At 43.7% G+C, this 19,090-nt stretch overlaps 2 protein-coding genes across 13 annotated transcripts in view; one reads left to right on the plus strand and one right to left on the minus strand.

The window, feature by feature from the left end:
- The window catches only part of Mrpl39 (mitochondrial ribosomal protein L39), a 105,010-nt gene extending 90,414 nt beyond the window's left edge, over window positions 1-14,596 (minus strand). For 7 of the 12 annotated variants that reach the window (XM_052741061.1, XM_052741059.1, XM_052741058.1 and 4 more), the window contains exons 1-3: window positions 14,369-14,592; window positions 4,571-4,696; window positions 3,246-3,292 (exon numbers count right to left, since the gene is read on the minus strand). The gene's annotated coding sequence lies outside the window, so the exon portion shown is untranslated. Of the gene's footprint in view, window positions 1-3,245; window positions 3,293-4,570; window positions 4,697-14,368 lie in introns of all 12 variants that reach the window. The other 5 variants (XM_052741052.1, XM_052741051.1, XM_052741049.1 and 2 more) reach the window with 3 other exon arrangements.
- The window catches only part of Jam2 (junctional adhesion molecule 2), a 53,954-nt gene continuing 48,420 nt past the window's right edge, over window positions 13,557-19,090 (plus strand). Inside the window, exon 1 of the mRNA XM_052741062.1 lies at window positions 13,557-14,306. Within this exon, the coding sequence (XP_052597022.1) occupies window positions 14,240-14,306 (67 nt within the window). The 5' untranslated portion in view covers window positions 13,557-14,239. The remainder of the gene's footprint in view (window positions 14,307-19,090) is intronic.

The following is a 19,090-nucleotide window of genomic DNA, read 5'->3' on the forward strand; positions in this document are numbered from 1 at the left end:
ATGCAGGAATCACAGAAAAGCCATCACACCTGAATTTCATATGTGGTTCTGGGAAAGGGCATTAGACATCACTTTAGAAAGCAAGATAAGCTGGGCGGTGGTGGTGCACACCTTTAATCCCAGCACTGGGAGGCAGAGTCAGGCGGATCTCTGTGAGTTCCTCTACAGAGCGAGTTCCAGGAAAGGCGCAAAGCTACACAGTGAAACCCTGTCTCGGAAAAACCAAAAAAAAAAAAAAAAAAAGCAAGATAAAACAAAGAACAGATGTGTCTGCTTTTTCTCCCCAGTTAACTTGCCCTTCAAGGCCTCCACAAGAATAGGAGTTGTTTTGGCCGTGATCATTTACCTTGGATCAACTAAATAAGTAGAACCAGAGATACAGTAAAGAGAGTTTGCCTATTTTACTCGTGAAAATAAAAAAATAGTTTATTTTGAACCAAATATGAATATGAATAACTCTGACCCAGGAACACAGATTTAAATTGCTGAGAGGTAATCCATCAACATATATAAATAATACACTGATGGGGTGTTGGGTAAGCAGGACATAGCAGACTTGGAAGTCTTTTCTATGGATTTTAGTTGTTATAGCATTTTTATTGCAGCTTTAAGGATAGAGATCTGCTGTGCTTAGAAGATATGTTTACCTATAAACTCATAAAGTAAGTAAGGCATGAAAGTTAACATAAATACTATTAAAGATCCTGTGATAGCTCTAGAATTATTAAATCCATCTCTCTGCAACCACGGTGTTCCAGGCTAAGGTCATTCTGCAGGATCTTTAATATAGATGTGATTTATTCAGAGAACTGGAGCTTGATGAGCCAGCAAATTAACGTAAGGAAGAAAAGGACAGTGTAGTCCAGTATACTAAGCTATCTTTTGGTGAAAATGGGGTTAATTAATTAATTTTTTATATATTAAACAGTTTAGACCTACAGGAAAGAAGGAACAAGTAGGGTAACCACTGCCATGTAGTCATCTGCAGTACTAGTGTCTGGATGCTGAGTCCTCATAATTGCCACACTGAGCCTGATTTCAAATGTGATCGTATCAGGGAGAGGATGGGTGGGAAGTGATTAAGTCACTGGGTAGCATCCTCAAGACTGGAACTAGTGCCTTTATAAAAGATGCCCTGGGCAGCTGCCTTTCCCCTCCCACCATGCAAAAATGTAATGAAATGGATTCATCTATACCTCAGAATGTGGAGCCTCGTCAGACATTGAAGCTGCCCTTACCTAGACTGTGAAGGCCCCTGCCTCTACAATTGTAAGAAACACAGTTCTGTTGTTTATAAACTCTCTGGCTAATGGCATTTTGTTACAGCAGTCTCCACAAACTAAGGTGCTTGGGTTAATGATTTGTCACATTTCGCTGCCACTTTATTCTTCTAAAGTATTTTATCATAAACTACAACTAGTATAATATTTTATCTCCACTCCTTCAGCGTATATCTTCTTTTAACATACTATTTTCTTATCTAAAAAGTGGCACACGCCTTTAATCCCAGCACTCGGGAGGCAGAGCCAGGTGGATCTTTGTGAGTTCGAGGCCAGCCTGGTCTACAGAGCAAGATCCAGGAAAGGCACAAAGCTACACAAAGAAACCCTGTCTCAAAAAACCAAAAAAAAAAAAAAAAAAGTGAATTTTACTTCTGAAATCTTTAAGATTAAAAGAAGGCATTTCTAGTATTAAAAAGCGTTCATTATTATGCTCGTCACTGTCTCTTCTACTAGCAAAGGAGAAGAGAAAAATACTTGGACTTGTGAGAATAGGTCCAAGTAACAGTTGAGACTTTCTATTTTGGTGTTTCCAGAAAGGACCTGACAGAAGGAAGCCAAGTTCTTTTTTGCCTTGAACTATTGATGACTGTGGTCAAGTTAGGCCAAAAGCTGAGGCTCCCCTCATTAGGAAGTGCTATACAAAGATTTGGCTAAACACTAGATGTTTTTGCTTAAGAATTTAGTCAAGGGGGCTGGGAAGACAGCCAGTCAACAAAAGCACGAGGACCTGAGTTTATTTTGTTTTTGTTTGTTTGTTTTTAGAGATAGGATTTCTCTGTGTAGCCCAGAGTGTCCTGGGACTCACTCTGTGGACCTGACAGGCCTTGAACTCAGCGGTCCACCTGCCTCTGCCCCGCCAAGTGCTGCAATTAAATGCATGCACCACCACTGCCTGGCAAGGAGCTGAGTTTAATATTTAGCAAGAAAAAAATCAGGGAGGACGTTGGAGGTGCAAAGATGTAAGTGGTGATGAGGAACACTGAGAAGAGGGAGAGGCAAAAACGAAGGGACGGGAGTCTAAACTAAGTATGTATAAAAATGCCTTAAGGGAACCTACTCAGGAAATTAATTTAAAAACAAAATTTTATACACACACACACACACACACACAGAGCTGGAGCTGTAGTCATGGCTATAGTATCAGATAGGAAAGTAGACAAGCAAGCATCCCTGAGGCACACTACCCAGCTAATCTAGTCAAATCCCTGACCTCCAGGTTTAGTGAGAGACCCTGCATCAAAGGGTGGAGAGATATTGAAGAAGAAACTAATATACCTCTGGCCTCCACACGCTCAATGATCATATGTGCGGGGGCAACTACACACACATTCACAGAGACACATGGGTATGTGCACATGCACACACAGAATCTCAGTCAATATATTAAAATTTTGAACACAGAAAGAGAATACAGAAAAGCGTGAAAGAAAGGTTTGAAGAGTGAAGTGGGGGAAGATGGTCTTATAAATCTAAGTCATATACGACAGTCAAAGCATCCCTTCTGTCTGCTTATATCCCCTTCCTCTTCAACCATTAAGAAGGTAAGGTTTCTTTATTTTGTTTTATGTGTATAAGTGCTTTGCCTGCATGATTCCCTCAAGGTCAGAAGAGGACATCAGATCACCAGGAAATGGACTTACGGATGGTTGTGAGCCACCATGTGGGTACAGGAAATCAAACCTGGGTCTTCTGCAAGAGCAACAAGTACTCTTAACCACTGAGCCATCTCTCTAACTCACTTCCTGGTACTGTAAGCCTGGTCAAAAAATACAGCTGGCAAAGTCCTCGGGAATGAGTTACTTCCCTTTGAGTTGTTGGCCAATGGTGTCACATTGATCCCCTAACATTGCAGGTTATTGCCAATACTCCTGGTCACCATCCAGAATGGGTCAGGAAGACCTTATTGCTGAAGATACCACATTCTTGAATCACAGGACATGGAAACATCAAGCTGGTACTCACCTTCAAGTTTCATACCTGCTGGTTAGCATCTCTCATAGTGGAAGGTGCTAGAAGGAAAAAAGTAAATTTCAGTCTCACCCAGCTTTGCACCCTGAAAGTTACAGAAGTGAGTGACCCGACAAGATAGGCTCACTGGGGAATAGGGGTACAAATGCTGTGGAAGTAACGAACCACTTCCAGATTGGATCAAGGGCCCACTCTATGAGATGGAATCTATACCTGACACTAGTGTTAAAGGGGCCCAGACCCTGTAGCTAGATAGGTCATGGATCTTAGGGGAGAACCCATCCCTATTACTTTGCTAAATAGTATTAAAATAACCCCTTAATGCCCCCCTTTAATTCTCCCAAGGGAAAAAAATCTTGGCTTATGGGGAGAAGAGAACACTGACACACTGTTATCAATCCTGAAACTAAGTGTTAATCTGTTGCTGCTATTCTAGTCTGCATTTTTTTTCATCAGCCGAAAGGAGCATTCCAGAAAGACTAAAATCATCCACCTGTTAGAGTGGACAGATCCAAGAACACAGAAGAGTTCCTGCATCTTTGGGAAGGAGAAGACATCAGTCTGCTTCGTGTCTATGGCACTCAGTTCCCACTTATGTCCTGTTTATTCGTGCTCTCTGTTGCCCTCTGGAAGTTCACTCTTTTAAGGTGGAAATGTGAAGCTGGAATGCTAGTAAGCAATGCTGTTTTACGTGTATGTGTACATGTTCATGGAGATAGAGACACAAACCATGAACCACCTATTTTTGGCTGCATTTACTCCTATTTATCCACTTATTTAAGTTGAGATACAAATTAAACTCTGTCCTCCAAAAGAGTGCCTTGAAGAGTAGTTACATGGGAAAAGGACTCTTTTTTCTTTTCTTTTTTTTCTTTTAAAGTTATGTTTTTCTTTCTCGGTACAGTGGCATATAGGCAAATAGGCAAGGCAATAGAATCTGTTACTAATAATTCAAGTATTAATGTGGCTAATTTAGCCACATGCATAAAAAAACTTTTAAAACTGTCCAGCTTTTCAACTTATTACTATGGTTTAAATAGAATTAAATATTCTTCCCAAAATTCAGGTTGGGAGCTGGGGGTGTGTGTCTCAGTTGGTAAAACATGTGCTGCACAGCATGAGGGCCTGAGTTTGGGTCCCCAGAGTTCACATGAAAAGCCTGGCATGCTGTGGAGTGTGCCTCCCACAGGGCAAGGGGAGGCAGAGATGAGATTCCCCAGGCTTATTGGCCAGCCTGGTTATAATACAAATTATACCAGGAAATTGTCATGTACTGTCTGTGACTGTCGAGAACTGACGCTAAGGACAAGACAGGTTACCTTGTTTTAGACCTCAAGCATGTTTAATGCAAATGTCCTCCCAAACATTCTTTCATGGGACAGGCTGCCTCTGCAACAGAGAGAAAGGAAAAGAGCAGAACATCCCAGGAGTTAACACATGGCGCCCTGGAAAACAGAAGGAGAGTAAATCATTTGAGAAAAAAAAAAAAAAAAAAAAAAAAACCATTGCGTCCTTTAGAACAGGTAGAGGAGAAATCTTTTCCAACAGAGATTACTGTTGTCTGTGGAATGGTATAAAAACTTAGTGGGAACAAGAAGGTGGAAGCTCCTGCATGGAGAGATGGCTCTGCCGGTCTGGAAATCACTGTTACGAGCTTCAGCATTGGGCCTGGAGGGATGCTTCGGTGACTAAGAGCACTGGCTGATCTTCCAGAGGACCCACTTACATTTCCCAGCATCCACATGATAAACAGCGCTCAACTGTCTATAACTCCAGTTCCAGAGGATCCAACAGTCTTCTGCCCTCTGTTGGCACTGCGTGCCAAACATACAGATATGCAGACATACGTGCAGGTCAAACAGCAAACACATAAAATAAAATGAAAAAGGGGTTTTGTTTGTTTGTTTGTTTCAAAAAGAACTTCGGCACAACCATTCCAGAAGGGCCTCCCTGGTCATTTCCACTGGGTGCTGGAAGCATCTGATGTGATGATGTTGTGCTGTCTACATGTTGTTTCTATCTGCTACTTGCTCTTTGTTTCTTTTAACTCTTGTTTACTATGTACTTAATAAACTCACACATTCCAAACTAAGAAGTACAGCTATAAAGATCATTCCCCATACAGAGTCCCAGTCTAGCTGAATCGCAAAAATAAAGTGAAGAGCAAATGAAGAAGATACTGATGTTGACCCTTGGTCTATGCATACAGTTGTGTGTGCACATGCACACACACACACACACACACACACACACACACACACACACACACACACACACAAACACATGAACACATACACACACACCCTTAGGTTGAAATTTAATCTTTATTGTAAAGTATTAACAGGTAGGACCTTTAGGAAGTGATTCGGCCATGGAGGATCTACCCCTAATAATAGGTCCATTTCCATTAGTTGATTAATGGATTATCTTCAGACTGGATGTATTATAAAAGCCACTTTGGGCTGGGGATGCAGCTTTGTGGTAGGTAACATGCCTAGCATGTGCAAAATCCTGGGTTTGATTCCCAATACTATAAACAGGCGGCGGGGGGGAGGGGAGAAGGGGGTTGCTAACCTCACTCTTATTTGTGCCCCTCTATACATGTGACATCATGAGAGTCCTCACCAGCAAGAAGGTCCTCACAAGAGGTTTTTCAAGACAGGGTTTCTGACTTTTGTAGAACTCATTCCGTAGACCAGGGTGGCCTCAAACTCAGAGAACTGCCTGCTTCTGCTTCCTGAGTGCTGGGATTAAAGGCTTGCACCACCACTGCCCAGCTAAGACTATTCTTAAACTGACTGATCTTGTCAAATGTGCTATTCTAGCAAGGTCATAAGACTAACTGCTATTTCTGCTTTTATCATAAAACTTGCTTACTCTACTCAATGACTAGGACAACCTCAAGACATATATGTTAGAGAATACATGTAATCTTGTAGCTCCCGACTTTATCAGCCTTGGACTGATATGGCCAGGTGCTGTATCTTGGTTGCTCTCATGGTTGCAGCCCTGGTGCCACGAGTATCCAGCACCAGTATTTAATAAAACCTCTTCTTATTAGGTCATGGTGAATCTGAAAGTGACCCCAGAGCCATACACCAGCCTCCAAAACCATGATCAAAAACTCCTTTATAAGTTACCTGGAGTAGTCAGTTAAAGCAACAGAAATGGGACAGATATTTATCCAGTACCCTGGAGAGATAGTAAAGCTTAACTTTTGGTTGACTTAAAAATGACACTATTATGTTAAAAACATTGCATTCTTGTTACATCTGTGTAGTCATCCAGTATCCAAATAGTCACTGAATGTTCATTAACTGACAAGCAAGTTATTAGACAAAAAGAATATAAAAATGGTCCAAAACTACATAGACTGCCTTCATGGAACTAGTCTATTATCTTCTGAAAAACCGTGATGAGTTAAATGTAAAAACCCAGCTCTGATACAAGGGAGGCAGCGGAACAAAACTTGGAATATGAGGGTTTGATTCCACAGTGAGGGAAGGGTTTTTCCTAAGAAAATAGCTATTGAGCAGAGGCAGGAGGCTGAGTGGGCACCAATCAGATCTAATGTTATATGAGGGGTCCCTAGAGAAAAAAAACTGATAGAGTAACTATGTGTTTTTTAAAGGGGTATTTATTAGATCAGCTCACACAGTAGGGGCTGAGTAGTTCAACAATGGCTCTCTCTGCTCTGCTAGGCTGAGAAGCCAATAACTTCATGGTCCACAAACCTAGACACCTTAGTCATCACAATCTGCCAGTGAAGGCCTGAAAGTCCATGTTAGAAGACTGGAGACTCTGAAGTCTGCTGTCAACAAAGGATGATGGCAGCAGTGATGGCGTAGATACACTGATCAGCAAGAAGTGTAGTCAGGGAAGCATGCAGCACCGCATTTCCCTCAGACCTCTTTATATCTGGGCCAACCCAGGAAGATGCTACTTGCTATAGGAGAGTCTTTAATCCTTCCTGGAAATGTCTCACAGACCCAGGCAAAGTAGTCTCTCTTAGTTGACTCCAGATCCAATCACCTGATAATCAAGATTAACAATCACAAACAGGCAGAATCTCAAAGCAGTTCCACTGAGAGGTTAAGCATAGGGGTCTGCAGTCAGTCAAGCGTGGGTCAAACCTCACTCTGTGGCGTCAGTTCATTCAGGCTACTTTAGCAGAAGGCCAGAGATGGAGGCATAAGCAATGAGAACCCATCTCTCACAGGTTTGGGAACTGAGAAGCCCAAGGTTGTTTAGTAAGGGTTCACTTCCTGCTTTGCTGAGTGCCATTTTACAAGGCCTGGTGTCTCCTCCTCTAAAGGAACTAATCCTGTACATGTTGGTTCTGCATTTACTGTGCAACTATAGTTGAAAGACTATAGCTTCTAACACCATCACTCTGGCAGTCAGGACCTCCACAATCGAACTTCAGGGAGATGCAAACATTCATCCCACAACAAACACCCACAAGCCATCATGACTCTGGCAAGTTGTTCAACCTTTCTATTCTAGATAGCTCACCTACAAAACAAAGTTATGTTCCTTTATTTAATATGATTGTTATGAAGCGTAAGTTCAATAACATGACAAGACTTGAGCATCATATCTCAGATAGCATACATTTAATTACTGCCAGAAAATAACCAATTTAAGTGAGAGTAAAGAACCAACTGAAGAGGAGGAACAGCACGGGCAAAGGTCCTGTAGGAACTCGGTGAAAATAAAAAAGAAAGGGGGGGTCTGGTTTGATTTCTGCTTTTATTCTAAAAGGTGCTGGGAGCTCCCGAGGATTTCAGGATGGGGTATTTTGTAGATTCCATCCTCCTCTTGACTTAATGCTACAGCCTCACAGGACTACTTTCCTTCTCCAGTATGTGTTGCATGTCTGTGTACACAGCCATTCTTGTTCATGATTTTCTTTCTGCCCATCCTCTACACAAAGAGGCCTCCTCAGTCTCTCTCTGAACAGCCCCCTGCCTCCTGTCCACTGAGACAGTTTCACAAGACGTCCCATGATAGCCTTGAAGTCATGATCCTTCTACTTCAGCATTCTGGGAATACAATTACAGATGTGCACTGCTGTGCCCTGCTCACTTTTCTCACCGTTTACCTTTTTATTTGTTTATTTATTGGGAGGAGGACGTCACATGAGCTATGGTATACATGTAGAGATCAAAGGACAGTTCCTGATTGTAGTTATTAGAACTGAGAAATGCAATAGTTCCTGCTCCCCTCTTGAGACTAAATTTTGAACACTATATTGTTATAAGAAACTAGGGAGAAGTACCATGCTAGGAAAATAACATAAACCTCCGATAGCATGGGGTCCTCTAAAGAAGCATATTTGCCTGGAAAGAAGGATAGGCACATGAAGTAGTTTCATATTATGACAATAAAATATGAAGACAGATAAGCCATAAAGAGAAAAGGGTTTCTTCAGCTTACAGTTTTGGAGGTTGAGAGCTCATATAGTATAGTGCTGTTTTGGTGGCCCCTGATTGGCTGACTCACCTCATGTTTCAGATGGCAGGATCGTGAGTGTATACCGGGAGTAAGCTAATGATTAAATACTGAATTGGGAGGAAGAGGGAGGGAGGGAGGAAAGAATAATATCAAGTCAGGCTGGGGGCCCTCAAACCCTTTGAGGACACACCTTGTCTTAGTCAAAGTTCTCCTGCTAGAAAGAGACACCATGACCAAAACAACTCTTATAGAGGAAAACATTTAATTGGAGCTGGCTTACAGCTTCAGAGGTTTAGTCCATTGTAGTCATATCGGGTAACATGATGGCACACATGCAAACATGATTCTGGAGAAAGAGCGAAGAGTTCCACCTGGATCTGCAGGCAGCAGGAAGAGAGAGAGAAAGACTGGGCCCAGCTTGAGCCTTTGAAACCTCAAAGTCCATCACCATTGACTCACTTCCTACAAGGCCACACCTACTCCAACAAGGCCACTCTCCTAATCCCCTTCTGTTAGTGCCAGTCCATGATGACCAAGCATTCAAATATAGGAGCCTATGGGGGCCATTCTTATTCAAACCACCACAGACCTTTAATGACCTAAATTTACTGGACTCCACCTCTTAAACATCCACAGCACCTCCCAGGATCACCCCACTGGCAGGACTGAACACTTACATGGGGACCTGTGAGGGAACACCAGGCCATAGAAGGGCAATACAAGCAGGAGTGTGTGCCTTTGGGCACCTCAGGGTGGAATGTTGCAATCAGGCACACTTCACAAAATGGTCTCAGGAGATGATGTGAGATAGGGAAGCTGAGTGGCAGGGAAACTTATAAAAGACCTTGACTTTTTTTTTTTCCATAGAAGGTTAAATTTTATCTGTGAGATAATTGAGAGTTCATGTGGTACTGGAAATGAGAGACTTATTTTGTGCTCTCTTGTCTCTAAATTACAGTGTGGGCACACTTCCCAGCACCTTCTCCACACCCATGAGGAAAAATAACCCATGCAACACAGAAACACCAAATCTGAGACACTGAGAAGTCACTCAGTTTAAACCCAGCCCTTTTCCTCATTGCTGGTTTTAGGAAATGTGCCTCCACACCTCCTCAGCATTATTTGAATTCGGAATTAGAGTGGGTGGAAAGGATAAAAAATGGTGAAGAGTCCCAAAATACCAAATCTCCATTTGTGTTTACCTAAAAAAAACCAAAAAAACCCTGTTCATAACGCTACGTGAAAGTGACTCTGACAGGTGAGGTGTGTGGAGATTAGGATGGAGGGGGGCTTCAGTGGGCTGCAGATGCTTCTTATTCATTAACACTGAAGCTAGGTTCCCACTTTCCTCCTTTCTCCTCTCCTCTCTCACCTTTACCTACAGCTAATCGGTAGCATGATCCTGTTTGTCGGGTTTGTGAAATGCCCACTGAGTTCTACTGGCTTTTCACTTCCTGTGCCCTGACCATTTACTTCACACCTTGTCTCTTTCACAGACCATAATAATGTTTTAGACATGCTTAACGCTCTGTTTCTCTTTTCTCCAACCCACCCTTTACATTCTGTGATGACAGAAACGCTTTACCCTTATGCTATTCTATATTCAGCCCCTTCCTCCCCCAAAGTGCCTATTGAGAACTAAACGTATGGCCAGCCTGGTCTAGAGAGTGGGTTCCCGGACAGCCAAGGCAATTACACAGGGAAAACTTGTCTCAAAAACAAAAACCAGACAGACAGCAACAAAGAAGCAACAAAGAAGTAGGATGAAAATGCAGATAATGAACACAAGAAAGATAACCCTAAACTGTAAGAAAGGAGTTAGGAGCAAGCCAGCCACCCCAGAATTCCAGGTGGCAAAGTTAACAGGGCCTGAGCTACACGGTAAGACACCGCTTTAGTTAACGTGGCTCTTTTCCTCCCCTATTCATTGCTTTCAAAGCACTCCTTTCTTGTATCTCCATGTCCAGAGCCGGTAGTATGGCGCTGAATGGCATTTGTAACCCAGTCTTTTGCTTTGCCACCACTAATGTCCTCTGCCCAACTACATTTATAGTCTAGTGCTACAGAGCCTTGCTTCGCCTAAGCAAAACCCAGTTTCAGATCTCCCAGCTATCAACCCTGCTCTTTGTTCTAATGACAGTGCCCATCCTTTATTTCTTTCCTTTCAAATGTTCCATATTTCAAGGCCTAATGAAGAAAGCCCGAACCTTATCCCCATCAGGGAAACCATCCCCTTCTCCTTGACCTCAGGTGAGCCTTGTCCCATCTCTCAGCCCAGTTCTCATCTGTGAAGTAAGAATAGTAACATTTCCTCTTTGGGGGAGGGTTAAAAATTGGAACTTTAGACTCTTACCACTGAGAAAACATGAAATAAAACCAGCTGTTATTGCCCCCACCCCAACAGTTATTGCGTGATGCTAGAAACATGTGCAAATGGAACTGTCTCTCTCCTGGAGACTGAATTTCTTAACAGCAAAGCTTGGTCTTGTTCTGCACTCTCCCTGGAGATACACTGTAGCCACTGGACAGATGCCTCTAATACATGAGTCAATGACTAAATAGAAGAAGCTCTGAGCATGGCTTTTTTTTTTTTTTTTAGACAAGGTTTCTTTGTGTAGCCTTAGCTGTCCTGGAACTAGCTCTGTAGACCAGGCTGACCTCATACTCACAGAAATCTGCCTGCCCCTGCCACCCGAGTGCTAGGACTAAAGCCTTGCACCACTACCATCCTCTAACAACTTTGTCTTGTAAAAATGTATTAAAAGTTTGGGCCAGGTGTGGTGGTGCACAGGAGGGAAGCCTGGTCAACATAATAAGTTCCAGGACAGCCAGGGCTATGTAGAGAGAGTCTTGTCTCAAAAAACCAACAACTGTGATGGTTAACATTACATGGACAAGCCGAGCGACGGTGGCACCTTTAATCCCAGCACTCAGGAGGCAGAGGCAGGAGAATCTCTATGAGTTCAAGGGCAGCCTGGTCGACAAAGCAAGTTCCATGACAACCAAGGCTGTTACACAGAAAAACCCCATCTCAAAAAAACCAACCAACCAACCAACAAACCAACTAACCAACCAATCAATAAAACATTACATTTACAGTTTAAAAAACTTACTGTGCTTGAGAGACCAAAAAGCAAAACATGCCTCTAACGTGTAAGCCCTAACTTGTACAGGCTGTACCCTACCAGCCCACCTCCCTTTTCCCCCAGATGTTGAAGACTATTTTTAAATTGACTGATCATGTGAAATGTACTGTTTTAGCAAGATAGTAGTAGGTCATAAGACTAGCTGCCATTTCTCCTTTTGGAATCAAACTTGCTCACTCTGTTCAAAAAGATGACTAAGACAACTACAAGACATGTATGTTAAAATTAAACCCTGCCTGTACATAGACAGAATACATATAATCTTGTGGGGTTTGCCTTCAGAAGCCTTCGGCTGTTATGACTAGGGGCTGTGTCTTGAGAGTGCTCTCAGGTGTAGTCCCGGCCCCACAATGAATGCCAGTACCTAAAATAAAAAGCCTCTTCTTACTGAAGTTTATTTATGGCCATGGTGAATCTCTGAGAGACCCCAGACCCATAACACAACAACAAAAAATTGGCACTTCCCAGAAAGCAGATTAAGCAGTCTAAGCAGCTTCTTGACTTCTGTACCCTTTAAATGCCAAAGCAATGGAAATTTCCCCAGGAATCCCATGCTGGGAGAAGGAAAAGGCACCATCCAGAGGGGCCGCTTGTCTCTGGGAAAGAGATTTCATATAGTTGTAACAACTTGTCATACCACCCTAGAGGTTGAGACTGGAGCTCAGACAATGATGAGCTAGATGTGGACTGCTTAGCTGTGCATATCCTGCGCTCTGTATTTCATCTCACTTCAGGACCCCCAAAGACAGATTAGGAGTTCACTGGGTCCTATTCTCTCTCTCTCTCTCTCTCTCTCTCTCTCTCTCTCTCTCTCTCTCTCTCTCTCTCTCTCTCTCTCTCTCACACACACACACATTTCCACTACTGATTTGATTCTTTCAGTTGATTCTTTCAGTTGGCTGGCTGAGGATGAGAGCCTTCACCTGCCTTGGAGCACAGGCCATGATCCTTAAGTTTGATGACATCCCCACTGCTTGTGTGCTTGGACTACCAGCTCCAACACTTTTATCATTTGTTTCTTCCTTTTTTTTTTTTTACTTTCCTTTTCTTGCCCCCAGGGGTCCTCTGTCCCCTCCCCTTCCCTATGGGGACAAAGCTTTCATCACTGTTGCCAAGGCAACAGTGGGGATGCCTCATTCTTCAGAGCCCTGCATCTCTAAGTATATTTTAGCCTTTGTCCACTGAGCTGGCTCAGTTCTTTGTAAGGGGTCCGCCGCTAAATCAACTATCTTCTACCCATAACTTTATCCAATATTTCACCCTATTTAAACCAAAAGAAAAAGAAAATGTCTTCGCCTGGGAACGGCCTTTACACAGACGGGTCAATTTTCTTGAATGCCCCAGACATTAGTTCTGGAGAGCAAATGTGAACATCGCCTTTGCAAGTGTGCGCTTCCACAAGTGCGGGTCAATTTTAAAGCACGCACTACAGCATTCATAATGGATTTCCCTTTTAAAAGCACAGGAGACCAAAAATAAACCTGACAAAAGGGCAGCTGTAGAATTTTAACATGTGGAAAACTCCACAGGCGGCACTTACATAACGGGAAAGAAACAAGATAAATATTTCACACGCTCAGATGAACTTCCAGATGACAACGAAAAAAAGCCAGGAACCTAGAACACACCTTAACTCTCTAGGGAGGTCCGGAGGGGGTTGCGGGGGCGGGGAACGCTTGAACTAAGAAGATAAAGTCTGGGACCTGACTTGAAGCTCGAGTGAAGGCTGATTTTTTTTACCCTGCTTTCCAGAGTGTGAGGCACAACTCACGAACCAGTACTTAGGAGCGCTTTTCCAACGATTTCTGTCCGCTAGGTAGAAATTTTCCAAAAATCTCCCACCCCAGGCAAAACACTGAAAACGAAGTTTTCTAACACCAGAGAAGAAAAGGGCGAGACAGACCGAGGCACCCCCACCCCCACCAACCCACACAACAGTGCCCATCCCACCCGGCTGCGCTCTCCCGCCCCCGGCTCCTCGCCCTGGGGACAGCTGGCAGCCCAGCGCGGGACCAGACACAAAGCGGATCAGCCTGGGGGCGGGGGCCCGACCTGCTGGACTCTCCCTCCAGCGGCCAGCCTCCTGCCGCCGTCCCTCGCTTAGGACCCTGCGGACACCGCGCCCCGCGTCCACGCCCTCTCCTCAAGCCCCCCCACCCTTAAAAAGAAGGAACGTCCCAGACCCTACGTCCCCAGGGCCAGAAGACCTGCCAGTGGAGGCACCCGGGACCAAAGAGACTGACATCGCGGCAGGACCCGACCCTCCGCCTCCACCTCTCCCGGACCTCGGCTGCTCCGCCACCCCGCCAAGTGCTGGGGGCCCGGCCCGCCTGGCACGCTCCAGCGGAGGACCCTCGGCTACGCAGCCAGCTGGCGCTCGCGTAGATGGCGAGGAGCCCCCAAGGCCTCCTGATGCTGCTGCTGCTGCACTACTTAATGATCGCCCTGGACTGTAAGTCTCTGGGGTACCTCCACCCGGCCAACCCTCCTACCCACTCTCGAGTCCCGTTATACCAGCCTTCCGGACGCTTGCCCGCAGGCGCGGCGCTCAGGGCTGGGGATCTGCCACGGGGCACCAGGTTTTGCACTCTGGGAGCACGAAGGGTAATCCGGATACAGGCAGGCTCTGGGCGGGTAGACTGAAGTCTTGAGTGACTTGTAAATAGTGCTGGGTTTTGTCGGTTCAAGTTGAAGAAAAACTAAGGGTCCCTACCAGACGATTCTCGTCTCCTTACAAAGTTGGGGGAAGTTTTCAAAGACACAAGGACGTGATCAGAATGCAAAACTCATAAAAGTATTCAAGACGCAAAGAGCCCAAGAAAGATGGCATCCGGGGTTGGCTCAGGGCACTCTGAAGTACCAGCGGGCCAGTGGCAGAGTCCTAGCTGTGCAGGCAAGGTGCTTGTGAAACACTTTAGAGGCGGGAGTAAGTGAAGTTCGAGACTGCTGAGCCCCAGTAGCTGTTACCCTTTCTGCCTGCAAAATCTAGTTAGAGAAGTCTTGTCTGGCCACTCTAGCCAGCTGCCGTGTCCTCAGGGGACATCCAACCAGCAGGGCGATTGTTAGGATTGTTAGAAAGGCGCAAGAGATGAATGAGCGAGCGAGCTGGCAGCTGGCATAGTCCGGGAGATGTCCCAAAGCCAGTTTCTCTGGATGCTTTTAAAGGGGATTTGTACGAATAGCGGTCTCATGTGATTTGAAATTTGATTTTGTTTTCTTTGCGTTAACTTTTTAGGAGAATGGAGAAAATAACAATAGATTTTAAGTGACAAAGTCTTGGTGGTGTTTGCTTATTGTTCTTGGTTTTTGTTTGGGTTTTTTTTTGTTTGTTTGTTTTGGTTTTACTTTGATACCCCACGTTTCCTGTCTGGTTTTTTTTTTCCTTTTTGAGAAGTGGTTAAAATGTGCTACTGTTGACCTTCAAATTCTAGTAATAGTACTTTCAGTATTTATTTTGCCTGATGAATGTCTTAACGCCCCAACACTAAGGCTTTTTCTCAGACTCCCTTAGCCCCAGCCCAAAGTGATGGGGGCTCACAAAGGGGTATGCCCCTCAGAGTCTGAGCAGGGTACCTGCTGTCTCAGGGAAGCAACATGTCAAACCAGGAAGTTGAAGATTTCACAATGAAACCTTTATGCCTTTTGAAATATCAGCTGGTATCAAACAGAGAACACGGGGGTTGAGAGGCAATGTACTCACGATGAAAATCAGTAACAAAGCTGAAATCTGGAGGAAGTGTAACAAAACAAAGTCGTGTGTTCCTCTGAGCTCTTAAGTCTCCCTTTAACAGGAGTGTGAATGTGCTGTAGAATTGTTCATTAAAGCACAGAATTCCTCTGTTATTCCCATTCAGTCATCAAAGTAGAAACAATAGGCGCGTTTGAAATGGTCAAGAACGCAGAAGCAAGAAAAGGCTTACTCAATGGGCAGAATGATCCCTTCGAATTCTCGATCATGTGCCGGCTCTGCTAATCCTGATACCTGTAAGGAATGAGTTGGGAGCTTTTTCCATACTGTTCCCCCAGTGCCAGAAAGTCTGGCATGTCACGGGTGTTTTCTTTCCTTTTAGTAGATTTAAAATTTTTAAGAATTCAGACTTAAAGAAAAATTTCATTAGTATAGGACGTTCCCATATCATCCATACCCATTTCACCACTGTTGTCCTGAAAGATGTCATATGGAACACTCTGCTCGGATTTTTCCCATTCCTATGGAATGCCCTTTTCTGCTCCAGGATTCCACATTGTGCTCATAGTCATGTCCCTTTATGTTCCTCTTGGCTGAGGCAGTATTTCAGACACCGCTGGTGTTTTATGACCTTGACAGATACTGGGGTGCTGGTCAAGTATTCTGTTAAATTTCCTTCAACGGGTATATCTGAGACGCTTCATTTGTGGTTAGATGAGGTTGTGGGATTTGGGGAGGAAGGGTACAGAGGCAAATGTCATTTTTATCCTGCCATAACCCAGGGAGCATGTTGACGTGGTCTATCACTGTTGATGGTAACCTTCATTGCCTGGTGGAGGCATTGTGTCAGTTTCCCCATAGATTCTCCACCTCCTGTCCTCATTTCCATACCATACGTTTAGAGGGAAGTCAATATCTGCAACTCACACTCAAGGAAGGAGGCAAGGGTGGTGATGCAGGACTATCATCTCAGCACCCAGGCGGGAGGCAGGAAGATCATTCAAGGCCATAAAAGATTCAAGGCCAGCCAGAATTATAGTGAGACTATCTCCAAAAATAATCAAGGGATGAGGGGTGGGGATCGGAGATAGAAAGAAAGGACTGGAAATAAGCACTTGTAAAACATGAACATACACATATGAGCATACCCATGCATGCATGTGAATGTGTACACACACACAAACACACACACACACACACACACACACACACACACACACACACACACACGTGCACATGTACACACACATGAAGGAACAAGTATCTCACTTCCATAAGGATGAAATTTCTTCATACATTATCTGGGATTTGTATCCATCATAGATATGTCTTCTTGAACTTATTTACACACTTATTTAATCACTTTAATATCAGCATGAGCTTATTAATAAATATGTAAATAATATATATTTAGTTGGTAATAGAATACTATTTTTATTAAAAAGGTGGAGCATCTCTTATCTGTAATAATTTAATATTCTTCTCAAATTTAGTTGTACTGATTCTTTGTCCCAATCCAACCATGCATAGTTACAATATCATGCTTATCATATTCTTTCTACTATCTGTCAATTTCTAATATCTTTCACGGTAATCTAGGGAATTTTTTGCTATGATTTTTTTGTTTTTAATGCATGAATTCAACATCATTTATAAATATATGGACATTGACTTTTGTATTTAGTTGATGTATTTGTCCCCTATCAGCTACTGTAACAAAGTATCTAGGATAACCATATTAGAAAGAACAAAGGTTTGTTTTTGCCTCCCAGTTTCAGAGATTTCAGACTATGCCTGGCCACTGCTTTTGCTGCTGTGTTGACATAGCACATGGGGAATACAAGAAACAGAGTTCTGCTCCAAGAAGGAACCGAAAGGGAGGAAGGAGTAGTAAGTTTCCCTCTTTCCCAAGGCCACACCATCAATGATAGTTACAACACCGAGGAGGTCTCAGCTCCTAAAGGTTTTACCACTTCCCAATATTGCCACAGGCCAAAGACCAAGTCTTTGAAGAACACATATCCAAACTCTAAACAGTTGTATAATATCTTTCCTATCCAAACTATAAACAATTACAATATCTTTCCTTCTCCAGTGAGGCAGGACGTTTTTTGATCTTTGACTGCCATTCTTATGCCCATTACTGAACAAAGTACCTGGTTCATAGTAGATGTGAGCAAGTATCTGTTGATCAGATGTAGTCCACTCAGCCTGCTATGACAAAATACCATAGACTAGGGAGCTTATAAACAAATATTTTTTTCTCTCATAGCTACAGAAACTGGGAAGTCCACAAATAAGGCAAGAGCATTTCCACTGCCTGATAAGGGCCCAGCATTTGGTTCATACATGTTCCTTATGGCATCCTCATGTGGTGGAAAGGGCAGGGCAGCTCTCTGGGGACCTGTTTTATATAACCTCATTTGCAAGGGCCCCGTTTATGAACTAATCCTCTTCCAACAGTCCCATGTCCTAATACCATCTATCATGTTAGTAACCAGGTTTCCACAAATGACTTTGGTAGACACAAATGTTCAGACCATCGAGTAGGATGGAGATGAGGTTTGGAAGACAGATGTAGTATATAGAGTGAATTAGTGATCATACTGTAATCATGAAGTACCAACTTCATGTTGAGTGAGCAGTGTCCCATTTCTGTAAAGTGATAGGCTATTATTTCTAAAAACAGGAGGAATGAGTGTTCAGTATTGGGAATGGGGCTCTCATGAGTATTGGGATCTCTCAGAGAGCACTTTCTGCCACTTAACAGTCCGATGGCAGCTGAGTCTCCAGATGTGGGCTGGACCCCTAGCCAGCCCCTAGGCCTGAGTCTATAATCTCTCCTAAAATGATCAGGGCTATGGAAAGAAAGAGTGGTCTGGATATATCATAGCATCATAGACTCCAGGAGACCAGTGATGCAAAACTTCTGCCAGTCGTAAACATTGCCAAGAACAAAGCATCACCATCGACTGGCTCAAGAGAATAATTTGAGGCTGGTACAGTTTCGATTACCTAAAGAACATAAAGCCCAAATGGGAGTTTGTTGGTGGGCCTGACAACCATTTAAAGACTATGTCAGACAATGCAGTTCAAAAAGTCTCAAGCAACAGTTTCAGCCGTAAAGAGAACATTGGGTTTTCTTTGGCCAGGAACTCTCATTCATCCTTTACCTGTGCGTGAGGAATGACACCCATGGGAGAGTGTGGACGTGGACCACCCATGCCTTCCTTTGCACTGGATTTTCCCCTAGGGAATTGTCAGTGGGGAATAGACAAGAACTGCTGTCTTTTTGGTTTTTTAATCAAAGACCGTCAGGGTTTTGTTCAGGTTGTCACATCAAATGCCTTTGTCTGTCTGTCTGTCTGTCTGTCTGTTTTGTCACATGGTGTCTATCAGTGGAAAATTTCTGAGCCCATTCACCAGGACTTGTAGAGAAGGTGAGGGTGAATTTAAAGAAGAGGAATTAGGACTTGGGCAGGTGTTTCCTTTGGCAAAGCTAGGAAAGGAAGTCTTAAAACAGAGCACTCCGCCGGGCGGTGGTGGCG

This window comes from Peromyscus californicus, unplaced genomic scaffold (assembly GCF_007827085.1).
Source record: "Peromyscus californicus insignis strain IS unplaced genomic scaffold, ASM782708v3 Scaffold_16__1_contigs__length_79575227, whole genome shotgun sequence".
In the NCBI taxonomy this organism is placed as follows: Eukaryota; Metazoa; Chordata; class Mammalia; order Rodentia; family Cricetidae; genus Peromyscus; species Peromyscus californicus.